The 21,345-nt window shown below is 40.0% G+C and overlaps 1 protein-coding gene across 1 annotated transcript in view; it reads right to left on the reverse strand.

Annotated features, from left to right (window-relative positions):
* The window catches only part of Rgl1 (ral guanine nucleotide dissociation stimulator like 1), a 125,178-nt gene that overhangs the window by 16,884 nt on the left and 86,949 nt on the right, over positions 1-21,345 (reverse strand). Inside the window, exons 9-14 of the mRNA XM_048356966.1 lie at positions 17,662-17,746; positions 11,818-11,907; positions 9,095-9,181; positions 7,762-7,794; positions 5,277-5,398; positions 3,721-3,810 (exon numbers count right to left, since the gene is read on the reverse strand). Of these exons, the coding sequence (XP_048212923.1) occupies positions 3,721-3,810; positions 5,277-5,398; positions 7,762-7,794; positions 9,095-9,181; positions 11,818-11,907; positions 17,662-17,746 (507 nt within the window). The remainder of the gene's footprint in view (positions 1-3,720; positions 3,811-5,276; positions 5,399-7,761; positions 7,795-9,094; positions 9,182-11,817; positions 11,908-17,661; positions 17,747-21,345) is intronic.

Genomic DNA, 21,345 nt, shown 5'->3' on the forward strand with positions numbered 1-21,345 from the left:
CACATCAACAAAGGACTTAAAAATGAGGGCTTTTGTTTATGAAAGGTAGGCAATTACAACCACAACCCCTTTCATACACACAGCCAGGACTCTGAAAGGACTTAATAGAGATAGGCTAGAAAAACTCTTCCTTTTAGCACAGGAAAGGGCTACATGACTCAACCTGAATGTGGATGGAAAGAAAATGTCTCTCTTAAAGTGGTGTGTGAGCCTGGCCTATGCCTCACTCTTGATTTGTTCCCTGCCTGGTTGAGAATCCCAGCACAGCATTCAAAAGAGTGAGGCATAAAGAAAGAGCATTCCAGGCCCCAGGCCAGTAACATTCTGGGAGAACTGGATGTGAAAAAAAGAAGGGAAAAAGGGGAGGGAGGAATCTTTTTGAAGGAATACACTTTTAGCAAGGTTGTACAGAAGCCCTGGGGTGGGGATGGGGGAATGAGCTCACAATACAAAATTACAAAATATACACAAGAAAATAACCCACAGCAGACAGCTGAGAACTTCTGATATAATAACTGTCAAAAAGAAACTAACCATTCATTCACTGATTCATTCAACAAATATTTTCAAGACTATCATGGGCCACACAATAAAATCAACATGAATTAAAATAATAAAAGAAGAAATTACAGAGTTCAGAGCAAGACAGTCTGAAAAAAGAACAAGATAATTTGATAAATGATTCACTTCTAAGTGAAAGAGATACAGAATTAAAAACTCAGGGGAAGGATTAGACTATTGTTGAAGAGAAAAAGCATTAACTGGCATCATAAAAATCATGAATAGATCTTGAGAAAAGTCCTCAGAAATCAGCACCAAAAGACAAAGACATCTGAGGTTAAAAGATAGGAGAAAGCAAGAAGTCTCTTATGTTTGTAAGGGGAGTTCTAGAAGCCATGGACAGAATACAAGAAGGACCACATCTGAATATACTATGACTGGGCATCTTCCAGAACTGATAAGACTCCATGGATGCCCAGATCTGAGAAACATGGCATCCTGCCTCACAGATGACAAAGCAGAAGTTCACGCCACTGGTTGAGTTGGGATGTTATCGCCCTTCCTCCTCTCTCTGCCTCTCCATCCTCTTCTTTAAGTCCTATTACATATTTCCTTCCTTTCTTCCATCAGAATGTAATTTTCCAAGAGACTATGATAAGGAAGTCATAAGCTTGGCTCTGGAGCTAATAAATCTTAGATATGGATTGAGCTTTGCCTGTTGCTGGAATATTATTTTACTCTCGATATACTTCACTTTCCTTTCTTTTTTTTTCTCAAATTTTTATTATCAAACTGACGTACAGAGAGGTTACAGTATCATACGTTGGGCATTGGATACATTTCTTGTACTGTTTGTTGCCTTGTCCCTCATGCCCCCCTCCCTCCCCCCCTTTCCCTCCCCCCCCACCAGGTGTTCAGTTCGCTTACACCAAAGAGTTTTGCAAGTATTGCTTTTGTAGTTATTTCTCTTTTTTTACCCTGTGTCTCTCGAATTTGGTATTCCCTTTGAATTTCCTACTTCCAATACCAGGAAGCACGGTTTTCAATATACTCAGATAAGATTACAGAGATAGTGTAGGTACAAACATAGGAAGGTGATACAAAACATCATCAATAATAGAAACTACACATACACATAGGACGTTGAAAGTAGTTACAACTGTGATATATCACTTGTTTCCATAACATGGAGTTCATTTCACTTAGCATCATCTTATGTGTTTCTAAGGGTATAGCTATTGGGCCTTGTGATGCTCTGCTATGGCTTGCCTAAACCTGTACTAATTATTCCCAATAAGGGAGGCCATAGAGTCCATGTTTCTTTGGGTCTGGCTCACTTCACTTAGTATAACTTTTTCCAAGTCCTTCCATTTCCTTACAAATGGAACAATGTCATTCTTTCTGATAGAGGCATAAAATTCCATTGTGTAAATGTACCACATTTTCCTGATCCATTCATCTATGGAGGGGCATCTGGGTTGGTTCCAGCTTCTCGCTATGACAAATTGTGCTGCGATGAACATTGTTGTGCTGGTGGCATTACTGTGATTTTGTTTGTGGGCTTTTGGATAGATACCCAACAGTGGGGCTGCTGGGTCATAGGGTAGTTCTATATTGAGCCTTCTGAGGAATCTCCATACTGCTTGCCAGAGTGGCTGAACCAGTTTATATTCCCACCAACAATGAAGTAGGGTTCCCTTTTGGGCACATCCCCTCCAACAATTGTTATTATTAGTTTTCTTGATATATGACATTCTTGCTGGGGTGAGATGGAATCTCAATGTTGTTTTGATTTGCATTTCCTTTATGGCCAGTGATGTAGAGCCCACAGACTGGGAGAAGATCTTTACCGGACATTCAACAGACAAAGGCCTCATCTCTAAAATATATGCAGAACTAAAAAAATTACCTTCTTCCAAAACAAAACTGCAAAGAACCAATAGCCCCCTCATCAAGTGGGCTAAAGACTTACAAAGAAACTTCTCTGACGAGGAAATGAGAATGGCCAATAGACATATGAAAAAATGCTCTACTTCACTTTCCTTTCTATAAAGTGGATATAATAGTAAGAACTGTATCTTAGGTCATAATGTAGATTAGACCAAAAAAAAAAAAAAACACCTATTGGCTAGGTGTTGATGGCTCATGCCTATAATCCTAACTATTCAGGAAGCTGAGATGTGAGGATCATGGTTCAAAGCCAGCCCAGGGAGAAGGTTTGTGAGACTCTTATTCCAATTAACCACCAAAAAGGTGAAAATGGAACTGTGGCTCAAATGGTAGTGAGCTAGCCTTGAGCAAAAATGCTCAGCGACAACAACCAGAGGACTAGCCCACACATACAAAAAGAAAGGAAAGAAAGAAACAAAGAGGGGGGGCAGGAAGAAAGAAGGAAATTGATACATTGTTCTTAGAACAACCTGAGCACTCAATTTACTAATTCAATTAATATGTATGCATATCTTCTATGTGTGAGGCACCACTCTAGGTTTTAGGGATAGAATGGCAAATAAAAAGTAGACCTAGTTTCTTGGGGTTCATACTTTAAACAGATACATTCAACATGCAGGATGATGACAGATGGAGGTAAATATGATAGAGAAATTGAAAGATGGAGAAGAGGTGCACCAAAGGCAGGTAGGGTGGGGCAGGTTATAATATTAAATTGGGTTTGTGGGATAGGCTCACCAAAAAGCTAGCATTTCCACAAATGTCTGAAGAAAATGAGGAGTGAGCCATGTAGCTATGTGAGGAAGAGTGTTGTTAACAGGAGAGGCAAGTGAAAGTCAAGGTCCTATGTCTCACACCTATAATCCCAGTAATTTAGGCGGTTGGGATCCAGAGAACAGCAGTTCAAAGCTAGCCTTGGCAGAGAAGTCTGAGAGACTGTATCCCCAATTAACCAGCAAAACATAGCTGGAGTTGTGGCTCCAATGATAAAGAGTATCCTCCAAGTAAGCAAGCCAAGCAAGTGTGAGGCCCTGAGTTCAAAATCCCCCCCAAACAAAAAGTAAATAAAAATGAATATGCCTACATGCTCTGGGAGGTATTGGTAGCTGAAATGCAAAAAGCAGAATAAGCAGGCAAAAAGATAAGGCCATCTAGACAGGGGAGAAACAGGCAGGGTGGGACAGATACTGCTGACCCTAGAGGCCTGGTGTGCCACTCTAAGACTTCAGTTTTACTCAAAGGGAGAGCGAACCCCTGGGGGGCACTCACAGGCTGAGTCTCTTCACCATGCTCTTCCGAGGCTTGGGGGAAGTGGTGCTGGCATCGGCTGCTGCTTCAATCTCACAGGAGAGGGCATAGCTGGAGGAGAGAAGGGGAATCATGGGGATGAAGTTAGAGAAGTGAAGGACAAATTCAATCCACACAAATTGTTTTTTTGCTTTGGAGAAAGGATCTGATGATGTGGAATAAAGATATGGACTACAGATACATAAGCAGTCTATACAGACTGTTTTAACGTGAATGTAAGATCTTGTTAATTCACATTCTACACCTCCTCTCCTTACTGCCTCCACTGGCGTATGGCCTGAGGCTGTCAACTCCGTGCCCTTAAATAAAGGAATGTGTGCACTGGCAGAACCACAGGCTCACTCCGTCCTGGTCCTGATCATTCTCATCCCACCTCCCCGTCTGATTACTTCTCTGCTGCCTTCTCCCCATTAGTGTGTGTGTGTGTGTGTGTGTGTGTGTGTGTGTGTGTGTGTGTGTGTGTGTGTTTGTCTGTGCACAAGTATCGTTTAGCTAAGAAAATGAAAAAAGAGAATCTTGCAAAATATCTAACCTTCAGTGAATAGAGGCAACTATATCATTTCTAAAGATATATAAATACAATTTTCAGTTGTTCAAACAGTCTAAATGAAAAATATTCCATATTCAGACGTCTATAGGTCAGGGAGAGATAACTGCCACATGTATAAGAGAAGTGTACACTTGGTTTGTAATGGCTTAAGTGAAGGTTTGTAGCTACAGACAGATTTGGTTAGAGAAGGTGGGAAAATACGCCTGACCTTATACAGCCACCTCAGAGCTTAGGCTGCACAGGTAGTAGGGCAGATCTGAGGAGAAATCTCAATGTTGTCACTAGCTGATTATAATACTCCTTCAAAACTCAACTCCCCATAAGAAAAGATTGCTTTTACTTTCTTTTACTCTCCCTTATGGTAAACGTGCTATGAAATTCCTTGGTCTACAACAAGGAACAGCAGATAGAAAGTATTTTCGGTCTGAGGGCCATATGGTCGAGACTGCAGCCACTCATCTGTCTTTAAAGCATGAAAGTAACCATAGATTAAGATGTAAATGAATGGGCTGTGTTCCAATAAAACTTTATTTATGATTCTGAAATTTGAATTTCAAGTAACTATCACCTGTCATATTCTTTTGTTTCTTTTTCTAGCCATTTAAAAAATATGTTAGAGCAGGCAGTGAGCCACATATGGCCAACAGACTAATCTGCCAACCACTAGACTACAGTAGGAAAAGTCTGCACTGGGCCATCATTCAAAACACAAGAGTTCACGTGTCTTTCTATGCTCACCAACCACCACTGTGAAACCTGTGCCAGATCCCACCCACATGGTTTATCCCCTGTTCCTCCATATGACAAGTCTCACAAAGTCTCCTGTTGCCCTCAATTCAGCTTTCTCGGCAATGTCACGCTCCTCTGAAAACCAGCTGCTGACTAAATGACCCAGTGAGGTACTAGACACAGCATCTGTCTCACCCAATCTCGGCTCAGCTAACCAGATGCTGAGTGGTCTGCATACCTCTCCTCCTCAGTTAGGAGCTGCTGCCTCTGAAACCACTGGATGAACTTTTGGTCCGGGCTCATGCAGTAGCTGTTGCAAGCAGACTGTAAGAGCTTTATCTGAGCAATCACTTCAAACTCCTATAATAGCAGACAGAACATCAGAAGGAGAAAATAGTAAGAAGCACTAAATACAGATCTTTTCAACATGAACATATATCATTTTAGGATAAAATACCATGAAAAACATCTAAGAGGTCTTTGAAATACTACTTTCTTAAAAATAATAACTAAATAATTCTTAATAATTCTAACTCTCAGGCAGAGAGTTGGGCTTAGTGGTAAAGCATTACCTAAAGTATTCAAGGCCTTGGGTTTGATCCTATCACTGGGGGAAAATAATCAGAATCTCTCAAGTCCTCATATGCTTTAATTTTTAATCTTCTTTCTCCTCAGGACAACAGCTCAGATGAATAAAAACTAGGAAACTAGTCACCAGCTAAAGCCACGATGGCTTTCCTTCTCTATTTCACTTTAATCTATGGATTACAAGGTTCTTTAAGGTTTTTCGAAGTTTAAGTACTTGATGAAAATTTTCTACTTCTATTTCTTAAAATATGAAGGAAACAAATGCTTTAAGTTAAGAAGGTCCTGAGTTCTCTGTTTCTAACTTCTTCAATCCACAATAAACAGACTTTGGTAGGCCTATCTAAACAGTCCAGAGCCTCATAAAGTTGAATGTTTAGATTTCCTGAATCCTTAGGTTTTTACTATGCTAGTAAATCATTTAACTAAATCTTCTAAAGCTCACAGAAGGAGCAAGTATATAATTATGTCCAAGATTATTTGTATCTTTTTAGATGTTTCAATGGCTCCTTTCTTAAAAGTCAGCAATAGGTGTAAACTTTAACTTTAGGCTTTATATTCAAACTTTCCAAACATTTAATAACTTAGTCTTAAAAGGAAAGAGATTACCATACAGGCTTACTCTGGAGCTAAAGGTTACTGTGGAGGCATACCTGAATTTTTCAAAATATATCCTTACAGGATATAATCAACACAGTAACTTAAGGGCTAGCCAATACCATGCGGTGACCTCAGCCCTACATCTCTGTAGTGACATAGGTATTTTTATCATCCTGCTAAAAAAGGTAAAAATGATGGTGGGTTTTCCTTAGGTCAAGTTCATGGCTTGTTACTGAGGAGCTCATCCTGGTTAGCTCCATGGGTGCTACTGGTTTAAAATTCACTGCTATTTCCTCCTGCAGGTTTCTCTGATCTACAAATCCAGGTCTAGAATCCCCTCCACAATGCCTCTCTAAGACCTAATGCTGCTCACAAGCCCTTATTAGAGGTGCTACAATTGCTTTCTTATCTCTCTCCTCCATCCTGGATTGGGAACTCCACAAAAACAGAGCCCTTTGGTTTTTCCTCTCTTATAATCTCCAGAGCCCTAGTGATAGGTATAATATCAGTGTTTATGGAATGAAAGAATGAACAAATGAATAAAAAACAACAATGGACTATGGGGTAAAGTTAGTTTGCTCAATGGTTTTCTTTTGAGTCATTTAAATGTCTATGTAAATATACCATTTGACACAAAAATATAGACTTAAGACTGTTTTATCCTTTTATAGCACAGTTCAGAACTATTCTATTTATAGACAGATTCAAATCGATGTGGAATATCCATTCCTGCTGATAGGAAAGAAAAAAGAAATCTATACTGAATAATGAAGACCACATCTCTTCTTCTCCCGAACAGTATCACAAGAGTTAACTGTCTTTAGTAAGGAGAACTTGCTAATTTTTTTAACTGGTGAAAATTGTACAGTCAAGCTAATCAACATATGAATTACCTCATATTTATTTGTAATGAAAAACAAAATTTACTCTCTTGATGATTTTCAAATATATCACATATTATTTATTAAATAAAAATAATATCCTTTACTGTTAAAAATACATGATTAACTACAAGGTAATCCTGGTTTTGCTGAAGCTGATTGCAAAGGAAATGAATAGAGGGTAAAGGAAGATATTTCCCTTGGTTTCTATTTCCTGGGGTTTTTGTTGTTGTTGTTTTCCTATTAGTTGGTTAGTTTTCTATTTTTTTTTTTTTGTTATGCTGGGTATTGAACCCAGGACCTCACATGTGCTTGGCAAACATTCTACCCCGACTCACATCTTTAGCTCTGCCTTTAATTCCTTAATGGGGTTTTAGGTTAGCAGGACAAGATTTGAACCCTGACTCTGTTACTAGATCCAGTTATTTGACCGCTTGAGTCCTGGTTTTCTCCCTTTTAAGCTACCTTTTAAGGTGAGGGAAGTAAAAGCTACCTCATGGGTAATTTAGAAGAACATGTCAAACATAATGGCATATAATAATGTCCAATAAGTGTTCATTCTTTATTCTTGTCTCTACCAGAAAGTTAAGTCTCTATTTCTTTCATTTTTTATGCCCAGATGAAATAAAATAGGAAGTATTTGAGACCTCTACTTACCCTTCTCCTTTTCTCAAAGTTTATCAGTCCACCCTGAAAGAAATTTAGAAAAAGGTGAACAACCAAACTATGTTGAAACACAGCCCTATGTTGTTCTAGGTCACATTAAAGCAGATAAAAGAGATGATGAAGTATTATTAATGATCCTATAACTACAGTATTGTGGGAGAAGAGCATCATCTTTTAAAAAATTTTAAAACATTCTTCACATTTATAATAGAGCAGAGTAGGCTGATAGTTTTTTCTCAAAATGTCTGGAACCAACCAGAATAGTAATGAAAAAGAAGACAAGTCAGAACTCAAGTATATTTGAAAAGCCAGTAAAGACAAAAGCTTGAATAAATAATGCTATTATACTTTTTTCTTTCACCCAAAGCAACAAAATCAGATGTTCAGTGACTCATACTGGCAACTAGATTGTCAATGGCTTATCAAAAGGGAAGTCCCTTCTGCAGAGCATCATGGGAAGTAAGGTTAAATTCTTTATCCCCAGCATCTATTCTCATGAGGCTGAATTTAAGTTCTAAATCTTTGCTCACTCCCAGAATTCCTCAATGCTTATGGTGTGTCCTGAGATAAGCTCAGAGGATGTGAAGAGACACAGAGCACAGGAATACAAAATGACCACACATGTCCATACTTGGAGATAGATGCATTCCATCCAAAAAAACTACTTTTTCTCTTACAGTGCAATAAAAGCAGACTGACTGCTTAGTGATGTGGAATGGACTTAGGTGTCCAAGCTGTCTTTAAGTCTCATTTCAAACAGCAAGTCAAGTCTTCCCACCTAATATTTTACTACTGCTACTCCCAAGTTGCTTATTTTCCCTTTTTTTCCTATTCCAAGAGAGAGTGTAAGAGCAAGTGAGTGTAAGTAGAAGTGTATGGCCCCACAGGTCACAATACAAAAAAGGAGGGATATATGTGAAAATTCACAGACATGACTCATTCTTATTCCCCTGGTAGAATACTAGGGCATAGCATCCCTTCAGCTCCACCAGGAAGTTCTACTCAATATTAAGGTTTTGCTCAGACACAAGCCTTCATAAAGACTTTCATCACAAATGCTCATTTGTAGTTAATCATAACATTCTATATTCTTTCATTTATACTCAAATTTTTACTGTTTCTATCAATCACTGCTGGCTGTGATATGCTATTCCTTCCATTGGCTTTTGTTGTTATTCTTTATGCTCTTTCTAGCATCAAACACAATATTATGTGCACATGGATCTATGGATTTTCAATAGATATCAATGGAAGTGACTATCATTAGTTATCTAATCAGAAGGCTGCAGGCTTAGCTATACCCTCCCCCACCCCTAGAACCCACCTCAATGTAGTCCTGAAGAGCTGTGTCCAGCATGGTCAGGTCAGTCAGGAAGGTGCCCAGGTAGGGTACAGTTCCCTGCATCACACCCTGAGGAGCAATCAAAACAAGACTGTGTTTACTGCACTGAGAAGTTTAAGGGCTTTTAGAACCTTCACTCTGGAGAAAATGGTTTATTCAAGGGCTAATTTAAGCTTAGTAGTGCTAATATCTACAATAAAAAAGAATTAAACCTTACATAAATAAGATAAGAACTTCATTGTCTGATGTTTCCCTCCCCCCACCCTTTTTTTTTTTTTTTTTTTTTTGCCAGTCCTGTGGGCTTGGACTCAGGGGCTGAACTCTGTCCCTGACTTCCCTTTTTGCTCAAGGCTAGCACTCAACCACTTGAGCCACAGCACCACTTCTGACTTTTTCTATATATGTGGTGCTGAAGAATTGAACCCCAGGCTTCATGTATATGAGGCAAGCACTCTACCCACTGATGTTTCACTTTCAAAGTCATGAAAACCAAGTCTCAAACACATAGGTTCAAATGTGTTCATAATGGGGTTCATGTTTTACAAAGGCTCATGTTAGGGGTTTGTCTGTTCTCTGTCACAGTGTGGATATTCCTGGCAGTTTGGAAAGACCTTGGATAGCAGTAGGGTCACCATCAGTAAAAGAGATGACTGGTGCACAATGGAGGTATATGGACCACAAGAATATAGGACATCCCCTAGTGGCTCACTTTCAAAGAGCAGAAAAAAGAAAAGGAAAAAGAATACCTTAAAGAGGGAAGACTGACAAACCGAAAGCTTAACCAATCCAGCCTGACCAGCGGTACCATGAACATGTCACCAGATGACACATGACATCATTTATGCCTCAATTTGTGACATTCTTTCCAAAAACTTACAACTTCAGTCTAATGACTACGAAACAGACTTAGACTATGGGCAGGGCACCTGTGGCTCACATCTGTAATCCTAGCTACTCAGAAGGCTGACATCTGAGGATGGCAATTCAAAGCCAGCCCAGACAGGAAAGTCCATGAGACTCTTATCTCCAATTAACCACTAAAAAAACAGAAGTGGTGCTGTGGCTCAAGTGGTAGAGTGCTAGCCTTTAGCTGAAGAGCTCAGGGACAGCACCCAGGCCCAGAGTTCAAGCCCCATGACAAAAAACAAAAAAGAAAAAGAAAACCTAGACTATGGGTCATTCTAAAGGACACCTGGACAGTACTCCTTAACACTCCTAAAGTTGTATAAACCTGAAAAGACTGAGAAGCTGCCATGGGCCAGAGACACTGACAAGACACAACAACTAAAGCAGTGTAGCAAGCTGGACTGGGTACTGAAGCAAGACAGAAGAAATGGAAAACTGATGAAAACCAAAAAATAAAATCACTAGCATTACACTAATAACTTAGCAATGACAGCTGTATTATAGCTACATAACATGTCAATGATGAGGGAAACTGGTAAAGGATTCACCTGAATGATAGTGTCCACAGTATCCTATGCTACTATCTGTGTGACTTTGCTATGAATCTGCCATTATTCCAATATAAAAGGCTTATTTTTTTAATGTCCCTTGGAAAAGAAAGTGGAAACACTTCAACCTGCAGCTACAGGAATATACTATGTCATTTCACTAAATCTCCTTAGGAAATATCTCTGTTCTCCCTGTGACCATCAAGGGAAAATCCAGGGGCTCTCACAAGACACCGTGTCCTCATGTGTTCAGGTACTGAAGTTTAGGTACTTGGCGTTCCCTGCAGGAACATAAATCTGAGCCAGGCAAGGCTGGGCTGCTGGGCACGAGGCTGGCTGCCTCCTCAGTCAGTTCCCACCCAGCAGGGCTTGTCCTTAGGAACTCACTGTCCTTCTCATTATGCACACAAGGTCTCTTCCTGAACTAAAATAATCTCCCCACTCCTTTACTAACAGCTATTTTTAACTTTGTCTTTGAACAACCAAAATGATGGAAATACTGTGAGTTTTATAGGCTTTATGTTACAAAGGAGTCGGGGTATCCAACAATATTCTGATTCATGTCCAGCTTTCCAAAGAAAAAGAAAATCTTCCCAAGGCAGATATGAGAATACTCAGTGTGTCCTTTTACTGATCCCTTATTTATGCTCAAAGTTAGGAGTTTAACATATAGCCAAATGATAATTATCTTTCAGTCTTCAGAAGGGAGTCATGGTTTTCCTTTGAGTAGTGAAAAACTAGAAAGGTTTGGTTAGATCATAGGGTTAGGAAGGAGAGCTGATAATGACTAGAAGACTTGGGAAAAAATAAAATAATTTCTGTGTACAAGAACCCACTCTCAGAGGAGGTAACAAATTGTACAAGAAATGTACCCACTGCCTTACGTATGAAATTGTAACCCCTCTATACATCACTTTGACAATAAATAATTATTCAAAAAAAAAAAAAAAGAACCCACTCTCCTGGAAGACACCGTCATTCCTCGCCATCATGTCCCAGAAGCCAAATGACCAAGGGAACAGCAGGATCAACAGTGGGTGGAAGAGATGGTAAGAAGGATAAACACTTATTTGATGCAGAATTTCCCTTATAGTGGGGGTGGTGGGGGGGAGGAATGGCCAAGAAAACACGATTTGCAGGCCTCAGGCTTCCTTCCTATTGGGCCAAGTGGGAACAATGGGCCAGATGGAAGACACCTGTGCTCTGCTGCCCAGCTCCGTGTGATCTCAGAGAGGAACAAAGCTGACATACCATATCCTTCTGCAGCTGGAGCCGCCTCTGAGTTCGCTTCTGGTTTTCTTTCACACTGCTATCCAGATTTGCAAATTTTGAAGTCCCTTCCTAAGAAACAGAGCACACAGAGAAGAGGATTGGGGGATACCCATTCTGGGGAAAAGTGAAAGGGCGTTTAGTTTCTGGAATGCAACCTCTACAATTCTCTGATACCATGCAACCAAAGATGCCTCCAACAGGCTCTTGAGCTGCTTTATGGGAATGTTTGGCTGGGCTCCCGGTGGTCTCTTTGCTGAAGACCTGGTGGTCTTAGATTACTCTCTTTGCTGAAGGCCTGGTGGTCTTAATTACCCTGTTTGTCCTCCACTGTAACAAGTGTCTAATTTAGATGTAAACTTGATTATCATTATAATTTTTTAAATATGAGGTATTTTTTACAAATGGAAAATTTCACTCCAGGGAAGAATTCTTCCTTGGTCCACTCCATGATTTCTTGATGGTGGCCTGAAATGAATGGGCTGGCATTCTGTGAAAGAAAGGAACTAACTCTTGGTATTTCTTAGTGAAATGAAACTTTTATATCAGAAGTTGTCTGAGGAAGTCCAGTCTTGTGGCATACCATCAACTTGTGAAAATCAGACCTTTATCCATTTTGCCCTTTTCCCCAGTCTGTCCTCCTTAATTGCCTCCCGGGCTTGGAGTCTTACAAATCCTGGTGCCTGAGGACAGTTGTCTACTCTTTCTCCCCCACTGTCCACTGTGAAAACAAAATCTTGTACATAATGACTAATCATGAGTTTGCTGATGGAACATAAAGTGTTTTGGTTTTGTGGTTTCAGAGTCTTATTAAGTTCTCATTTTCCAGGAAGTACATGAATGGGAGGCAAATTTCACAATTCTGGAGTATGGAACTTCTATGTCATTTCCCCCTCAAGTGTTCCCTCGGTTCATTACATTACCTTACTGTAAAACTGCAAGCACATTCTTTCTCCAGGTCACGGGTAAGGCAAGGCATGAATATATTCTATCATTAACCAGCCTTAACCCAGGTCTTGGGTGGGACAGAATCCACAGAAACCTATGACCCATGTTAGTTCTCCTATTACAAATGAGAGCAAGGTTCTCCTATATAGTATTCTTCCTAGGGGAACGCATGCCAGTAGCCTAGCCCATGCTAATTCCTGTGCTAGGTGGTTCCAGTCCACCCAGATTATTCAAAATTTGCTTGGAGTCAGTAATGGAACCTGTCCAGTATAAGTATGCATGCCACTTCTGTACACCAGAAGTATGGAGATCTTTAGGTCTCTCTTTACTTAGGCCCTTGATCATAGGCAGAGGAATAGTATGAAAATTACTGCAGACAGAACTAAAATTCCTTTTTATTATACTTTTATTATTTTTAAGTACTTGCACAAAAGGGTTACCACTCAACAAATCAATTTAAAAGTACAATGCCTCTTGATTGACGTCACCTCTTTCATCATTCTCCTCCAACCCTCCCAATCTCATGCCTCCTCTCATTTTCCTAGTTTCATTGCAAATGCAATGGATTTTATGATTACTTTCTTCCCCTCCTCTCTTCATTTGTCTATCTCCCTCCCTGTCCCCCTGTTCCCATCTATCTCAAGTATCAGCTTCCTGCTGTTCATTTTGTTGAACTGTGAGTTGTTTTCCTAAGGAATTAGAATCTAAAATTCTTAATGAGGATCTCTGAGAAGATAAAAGGCTCCTACAAATCGATGGAGAACAACAGAGGTAAAAGGGATCTTTCACTGCCACTAGCAGGAAAGACAGACCTGAGACACTTACTGATGCCATGACTTTGTGATTTCATGAGAATGAGATCCCATCCTTAATTGCAGCACTAAAAACCTTGATATGCTGGGAATGGTGGTATACATCTCAACAGCACTTAAGAGGTTGAGGCAGGAATATGGCAAGTTTGAAGCCAGCCTGGGCTGTCTAGTAAGACCGTGTCTCAAAAAACTTTAAAAACCATTACTACTTTTCCAAATGAGGTGCCAGCGGACAACCAACTTAGTTGTCATATGCAGTGGTTTCAGATTTTTTTCCTTCCTTGGTCTAAAGTCCCCTCTGCTATACTGTTCTCATACACCAATGTCTTAACTGTTCTTAAAACTTTTCTGGGACTACTGCGCTGGCATCACTCCTTCTTGCCTCCTGTTCATACTCTGACTCTTTGAGTGACTCTTCTTTCTGTCTAAGTCACCTCTCCCTTATCTGTCTGCTCAGGTCATTAAAAATACTATCCAACCCCGTGACTTTAGTCACCACCTATGTCTGAATGAATTCCAAATGCTTCCCTTTACCTCTACCAACTCCCCACTCCTGTACCTTCACTTTTTTCTCTCCACCTCTGCTCCAGTGCAAATTTCTCACCTCTCACTTTTTCTTCCTTTTCATCTTTCAGAGAGTTCAGATAACCTCACCCATGTTGTTCTTGGGCCTCAGAGGGACCTCTCCTACCAGGCCTATGAGGACTGTCTACAAGGTGCTGCCTTCATTTCAAGAACTATCGGTTGAGTTATAGCTCGGATGCTACTGGTCATTTTTATTTGATTAGGTCTTCACCAGTTCTAACCATCTCCTTTTCCAATTGCACATTGTGGAGCTTCCCTAAACATACATGCCTCCAGTGAGCCAAAGTTCTAGGGCTTCTAACAGCTGTTTATATCCATTTAACCAGGAATAATTCTCACCAAGAGTCATAAGAATCAGAAAGCTTTGGTGGATCTACTTTCCAGTTGTTTTGAAATCAGGATATAACAAGTATAAGATAATCTTTAAGAAGAAATAAGACAACTGTTTTCAGCAGTTAAATAAGACCTCAGAATTGTGTTAATTATTATGCTGAGTGCTTCATAATGCTACAGAGGTAGCACATTACATTACCCACAAGTAGAAGATAAACTACAATTACCCAACTACAAATCAGCATGAGCTTGGGAGTCAGATATTAAAAGTGGAGTCCAATAGTTTTCTTTAGCGGTTCTTCTGAGAACCTCAGTGCTTTGATTTCACTTTTTAAAACTGTGCTAAAAATTTACACCCAGAATTATACACTTCATATGAGTAATGATCATCAAAGATGAAAGGAAAAGAGACTTCATACACACACACACACACACACACACACACACAGAGTGAACTACCTAAAGCATTCCACTCTCATTAATGATGATGCACAGACCACATCAATTCATAGCCAAGTTTTTCATTTTGTTGGGATGTGAGCCATACATACAATTTAACTTAGAGTACTTGGGTAAACGTGTACATTTGCGAAAAGCTCATGGGATCTCTAATGTCTAGATCTAGTTTTGTTTCTAAGATTTCAGCCAGAAGACTGCCCCCAGGCAATGAGCTGCACAGTGTTCAATTTATCTACCTTAGAAAGATGACTCAGGGCTATTGGGATTTGAGTGTGTGGCTCCAGTTAGTCTGGCTTTGTGTTATGGACAAGGACACCATGAAACCATCTCTTTCCAGCCATATGAGTTTCCATCTAAAGTCTGTAGAGTTGGGGAGGGAGGTGAAGCAGGGAGTAATACAATCCAGCAGTCACTGTTTAGTGTAGTTCAGGTAGTTCAAACCCAAAGTCAGACATCAGCATTACTGACCTGCTCCTATCATCTACTTCAAGAAGGAGTTAGGCACCTTTTGAAATTCATGGGAATGAGAAAACCATCAATTCATGTAGTCAGTGTTTGAGCACACAACACGTACCAGGTACTATACTGGGCATTAACCAGGGAAGCGAACAAGCCAGTAAGAAAGCAGGCTAAGCACCGTAGACAATACTGATAGAGCATCTAGAGGAATGATGAATTTCCCCAAAAACGCATTCTATGGTACTTGTACTAGAAGGTATCAAAGAAGACTTAAGGAAAAATGGGGCTGGGTACAAGTGGACCGTGCCTGGAATCCTAGTTACTTGGGAAACAGAGATCAGGACGAATGTGGTTCCAGGCTATCTTGGGCAAAATTTTGTGAGATCCCCCATCCCATCTTAAGAGTACACGCCAGACATGGTGCGTACCTGTCATCCTAGATATCTGGGGAATACAAATAGGGTTCCAGACAAGCCTGGACAAAAATGGGGACCGTGTCTCAAAAATAACCAAAGCAAAATGAGCTGGAGATGGCTCAAGCAGTAAAGTGCCAGGTAAGAAGCCTTCAATTCAAACTGCAGCAATACCAAAAATAGAAAAAGACAGGAAGAATAGGCAGGACTCGGGAAGAGAAGGGTGCAGATCATAACTGATGCCTTCACTAGAATAACTAGCCTATGAGTTTTAGATTAGAGTTTGATAAGAATTATCAACAGGTAATCTTTTGTTAGGAACTCTACTTGTACTTGACTTTCATTTCTTTGTTTTGTTTTGTTTTGTTTTTGCCAGTCCTGGGCCTTGGACTGAGGGCCCGAGCACTGTCCTTGGCTTCTTTTTGCTGAAGACTAGCACTCTGCCACTTGAGCCACAGTGTCACTTCTGGCCATTTTCTATATATGTGGTGCTGGGGAATTGAAACCAGGGCTTCATGTATATGAGGCAAGCAGTTTTGCCACTAGGCCATAATCCCATCCCCTTGACTTTCATTTCTACTTCAGGTATCCTCTCTAAGCTCAATTACATAGTCCGTTTTATTAATTTTCATTTTAGATATATTTTGGTTTAATATGTCTATAACTTATTTAGTACTAAAAATAATGTATGTTTGCATAGTGCTTTCACATATTTTACCATAATCAATCTTCAAATCAATTCTATGGTGTCAATAGATCCATTACTATTGTTCATTATTACCTATAATTTAAAAATATAGGATCCTATCTTCTACTAAACCCAAGTTAGGACTTCCTCTGTGATAGGATGAATAGATGGAGATATATATGTGTGTGTATATATATATACATACATACACACACATACATACATGTACACACACACACACACACACACACACATATCCAATTGAATCTCCCACAAAGCAGGGACTTGGGAATTAATTTGGTTACATTGCCATTACCCAGTATAAAATGGGTGCCAATCCACATCTGCTGAACTGCTGATTTACATTCTCTATGGCATTGTGCCTGACATACCCAGTCCCCTGCTCACATGAGTTAGGAGACTTTTATGCCTAATAAAAGCACAGAGTCTGAGTCTAAATTTTAGCTTTACTCGTTGTTATATATATGCCTTAGGGCATGTAACCTCTCTTGCTGTGTCTTAGCTATCTATCTACAAAATGAAGATAATAATCCCTACTTTACAGAAAGGCTTTGAAAATAAATCTGACCAGTATTAGGTCTCCTGATGGTTGCTCATAATGTCATCTGTCTTTATTTGATTACTCATTATTTAATGCCCACAGCCATCAGCTATAGGTGAAGTCTTGGAAGGAAAGCCTGTGTTCGGAAGTCAGCAGTCATCTTGCTAACTGACAGGTTGTGCAATGGGGTCCAAATGAAGGATGTGGAATTGCAGACTTGGCCTCTGTCACTTTAGAAGATGTTTTGCTGAGAGGGAATATTCCAGGGCCTCTCACCCAGCCAGTGGCTAGCACTTGGTATTTGCAGAGTTGCTTGTTAAAGAGGTACACATGAATGCAAGTTTCACAATTTGGTTGTGTAACAGGGAAGCTAAGAAGGACATAGTAGAAGTTCAATTGGACTTTGAGCTTTCTCAGTCCCACTTTTTCCTAGATCATGCATAAAGCAGAAAAATTCTGCTTTCTCAAGGGATTGAAGGAATTTAAGATGCCCTCAAGTTACTCTTCCCTTGAGTAGATTCCAGAGCTGTCTGCAGTGCTACCCAGTAACCTCCCCAAGAGCCTCACCTTCATGAGTAGTTCCCGGCTGGTCAAATGGTTATTGTGGTCTGAGAAGATATCTGACAGTTCTTCAAACATCAGCATTCGGTCCCTAGAAAACAGGTTAAGAAAATATTAACAATGAACACACAGAAAAGTCCTGATACTTTTGGTCAAGCTGTCCTCAGAATCCAGAGCTAAAAATTGTTCCAATCTCAGGCCTGGTGGGTAATATGAACACAGATAAAACTAATGGTTTTCTTCAGGTAGGTGCTTTTTTTTTCCTTTTTTCTAATTTCAAGGTTGAACCTGGCTACCTTGGTGAAGACAGGAATATTTTCTAATGACATGTATTATAATCATGAGAACAGGTTTTTACTAGGGCATCAAGTTATCCAATTAGGACATATACTCTTCAGTGAGTTAAAAACAAAACACCCTGAAATTTACTCTTTACCTGACTTATGTAACTGTAACCCCTCTTACATCACCTCCACAATAAATTTAAAAAAAAAATCTCAGCAACACACACAGCTGGGTGGGATCTGAGAGATCATCCTGGATGGTCCCTAAATTTAGAGAAAGATACATGGCCAAGGAGGTGCCCAGATTCTCACTAGTAGCTGCAAAGGCACAGTCGATACTTTCTGTATCACAGACCAGTGCTCTTAATCTCAGGGTGAGAACGGCATGGTAAAACCAGGATGGGCTTCTCAGACAGGAGGGGGCGGGGGGCGAGGACTGGGAGGTGGTTCATTAAAATGTCAACTCTGCCACTTGTTTCCTGAATGACATGGGAGAAGTTGCTTAATTTTTCTGAGCTTTATTTTTCTTAGCTGAATAATGGAAGTTCTGCTACCAGGTCACAAGAATGCAGTGAAGGCTGGGAGCTGGTGGCTCATCCCTATAATCCTAGCTACTGAGATTTGAGGATCAGGGTTAGAAGCCAGCCCCAGCAGGGAAGTCTATGAGGCTCTTCTCCCCAATTAATCACAGAAAAGGCTGGAAGTAGCACATGTGGCTTAAGTGATAAAACACTAGCCTTGAGCAAAAAGTTGCTCAGAGACAGCACCCAGGCCCAGAGTTCAAGCCCCAGGACTGACAAAAAAAAAAGAAAAAAGAATGCTATGAAGGTGAATAGGGTGATGTATGTACAGATGTACAGTACCTGCCTGACACCTGTGCCTACCCCTATCCCATACACTGTACCTCCAGGAGCCTCCTGCTTGTTTCCACATTCCCTACAGAGTCATTAAGTTGATGGTTCTGAAGGCAGAAGGACCATACCCTCACCTACACAATACTTTCATTACCATTAAAATGCTGTATCAAGAACTCCTTTTATTACAGTGAGCATATTGCACTTGTATCATAAAGAAAACTACTAGAAATGGTTTATATTTTGGGGAAAGTAACCAAAAAATTATATGTGGTCCTAATTAGAGAGAAGTAAGTAGGTAACTTCTCTATCTGGAAGGCAAAAATGTAAAGGATTATAGGAAAAATGATAGCCAAGTAAGATATCTTTAAAAAAATTATTATAAAGGTGATAAAGGTTACAGTTACATAAGTAAGATAATGAGATATCACCCTGTCTCTTTTGAGTTTATCAGTGGAGAGTACAAAGCTGATATGGAAGGATCTTTTCTAAGGAATTGATACTCTCCAGTGTCCCTGGTTAAATATAAACCAATCAGATAACTAACAGACAAACCAGCCAGGTGCCAGGAGCTCATGCCTGTAGGCCTAGCTCATCAGGAGGCTGAGATCAAAAGCCAGAGAATCAAAGTTGGAAACCAATCTGGACAGAAAAGTCCAAGAAATCCAATCTCCAAAATAACCAGCAAAGTTTGGAGGTATGGCTCAAGTGGTAGTACACTAGCCCTGCGTAAAAATACTGAATGAGAGAGTAAGGCCTTGGTTTCAGGCTCCTGTTACTCTCTCTCTTACTCTCTCACTTTCTCTCTCTCACACACACGCACACACACACACACACACACACACACACACACACACACACACAGACAGCAGTGTTTTGCTATTTGAGGTGTGGTTCAAGTGGAAGAGTGCCAGCTTCCCAAATGGTAAGGCCATGAGTTCAAGCCTTAGTACTGGCAATCAATGAAACTAGACATTCAAAATCGAATTTAGCTTTCCAGAAGCTGAATTTTTTTGGTGTGTATTTGTTTTTGAAAAGTAGTTTAAAAAGCCACCCAGAAGAATGGACCTTCTCATATGACAACCAACCACAGTTATTAAGATACTAGTACACAAAAAATTAACACTACCAAAAAACTAACAATCAATAAATGGGGCAAAGGAGCTAAAGAGAAACTTAGACACATGAGAAAATGTTCAACATCCCTGGACATAAAGAAAATGCAAATCAAAACAACTCTGAGATTCTATCTCACCTCAGATAGATTGGTCAACATCAAGAATCTGAACAACAACAAATGCTGGAGGAGATGTGAGAGAAAAGGAAACCTACTGCACTATTGGTGGGAATATAAACTAATAAAACTACTCGGGAAGGTGGTTTGGAGGTTCCTCAAAAAAACTACACACAGAACTTTCCTATGACCCAGCTACTCTTGGACATCTACCCAGATCATTACAAGACAGGATATGGTAAAGACACTTGCAGATCCATGTTCCTTGTTGCACTATTCATAATAGCCCAGTTATGGAAACAGTCCAGATGGCCTATAATAAAGGAATGGATAAAAAACATTTACGTATACACAGTGGACTTTTACATAGCCATTAGAAAGAATAATATTATGTCACTTGCAGAGAAGTGGACAGACCTAGAACAAATCATGCTAAGTGAGATAAGCCAAGCTCAGAGAGACAAATGGCATATAAAGTTTTCTATCATGTGGAAGATAAATCTAAAATACAACTGGACATGATAACCTATAAAGGACTCTAGGCTAAAGAAAGATACCCTTAGAGGAGGAACCCAAAGGTGTCACTTCTCTGAACATTTAAAATACTATTAATTGAAACCAATTCCAGGAAATGGAAACCTGGTTTTTGATGGTGGTAGTGACGGTGTTATAGTGGTTAATAGACGGTTAATAGTGGTGTTTGTTTTTGCTTTGGTTGTTTTTCTTTTTAGTGGGGACAGTAGGGGCACCAAAAGGAGGAGGAAGAGTAAAAAATGCAAATATGCTGTTCAATATACACTATGTGGAAAATGAACTATGTAACTTGTTTTTGTTTTTTTGTTTTTTTGGCCAGTCCTGGGGCTTGGACTCAGGGCCTGAGCACTGTCCCTGGCTTCTTTTTGCTCAAGGCTAGCACTCTGCCACTTGAGCCACAGCGCCACTTCTGGCCATTTTCTGTATATGTGGTGCTGGGGAATCGAACCCAGGGCCTCATGTATATGAGGCAGGCACTCTTGCCACTAGGCCATATCCCCAGCCCCGAACTATGTAACTTGTGGGCAAGGATGAGAAGGGGGAATTGTGGATAGTGAAGGAAGGGGTTGACCTTTTCCAAAAAGAAATGTACTCATTATCTGACTTATGTAATAGTAGCCCCTCTGTGCAACACCTTAGTAATAACAATAAAATAGTATTTTTAAAAATATAATAATTTTTAAAGGCATAAGTATGATATTTTCTTTTTATTTTTGTTTTCCTTCAAACTCGCTCTAGAAGCAATGTTAGGTTGGCTAAGTGAACTTTCCATAATGTCCTGTTA

The sequence above is a fragment of the Perognathus longimembris genome, chromosome 11, assembly GCF_023159225.1.
Source record: "Perognathus longimembris pacificus isolate PPM17 chromosome 11, ASM2315922v1, whole genome shotgun sequence".
Lineage (NCBI taxonomy): Eukaryota > Metazoa > Chordata > Mammalia > Rodentia > Heteromyidae > Perognathus > Perognathus longimembris.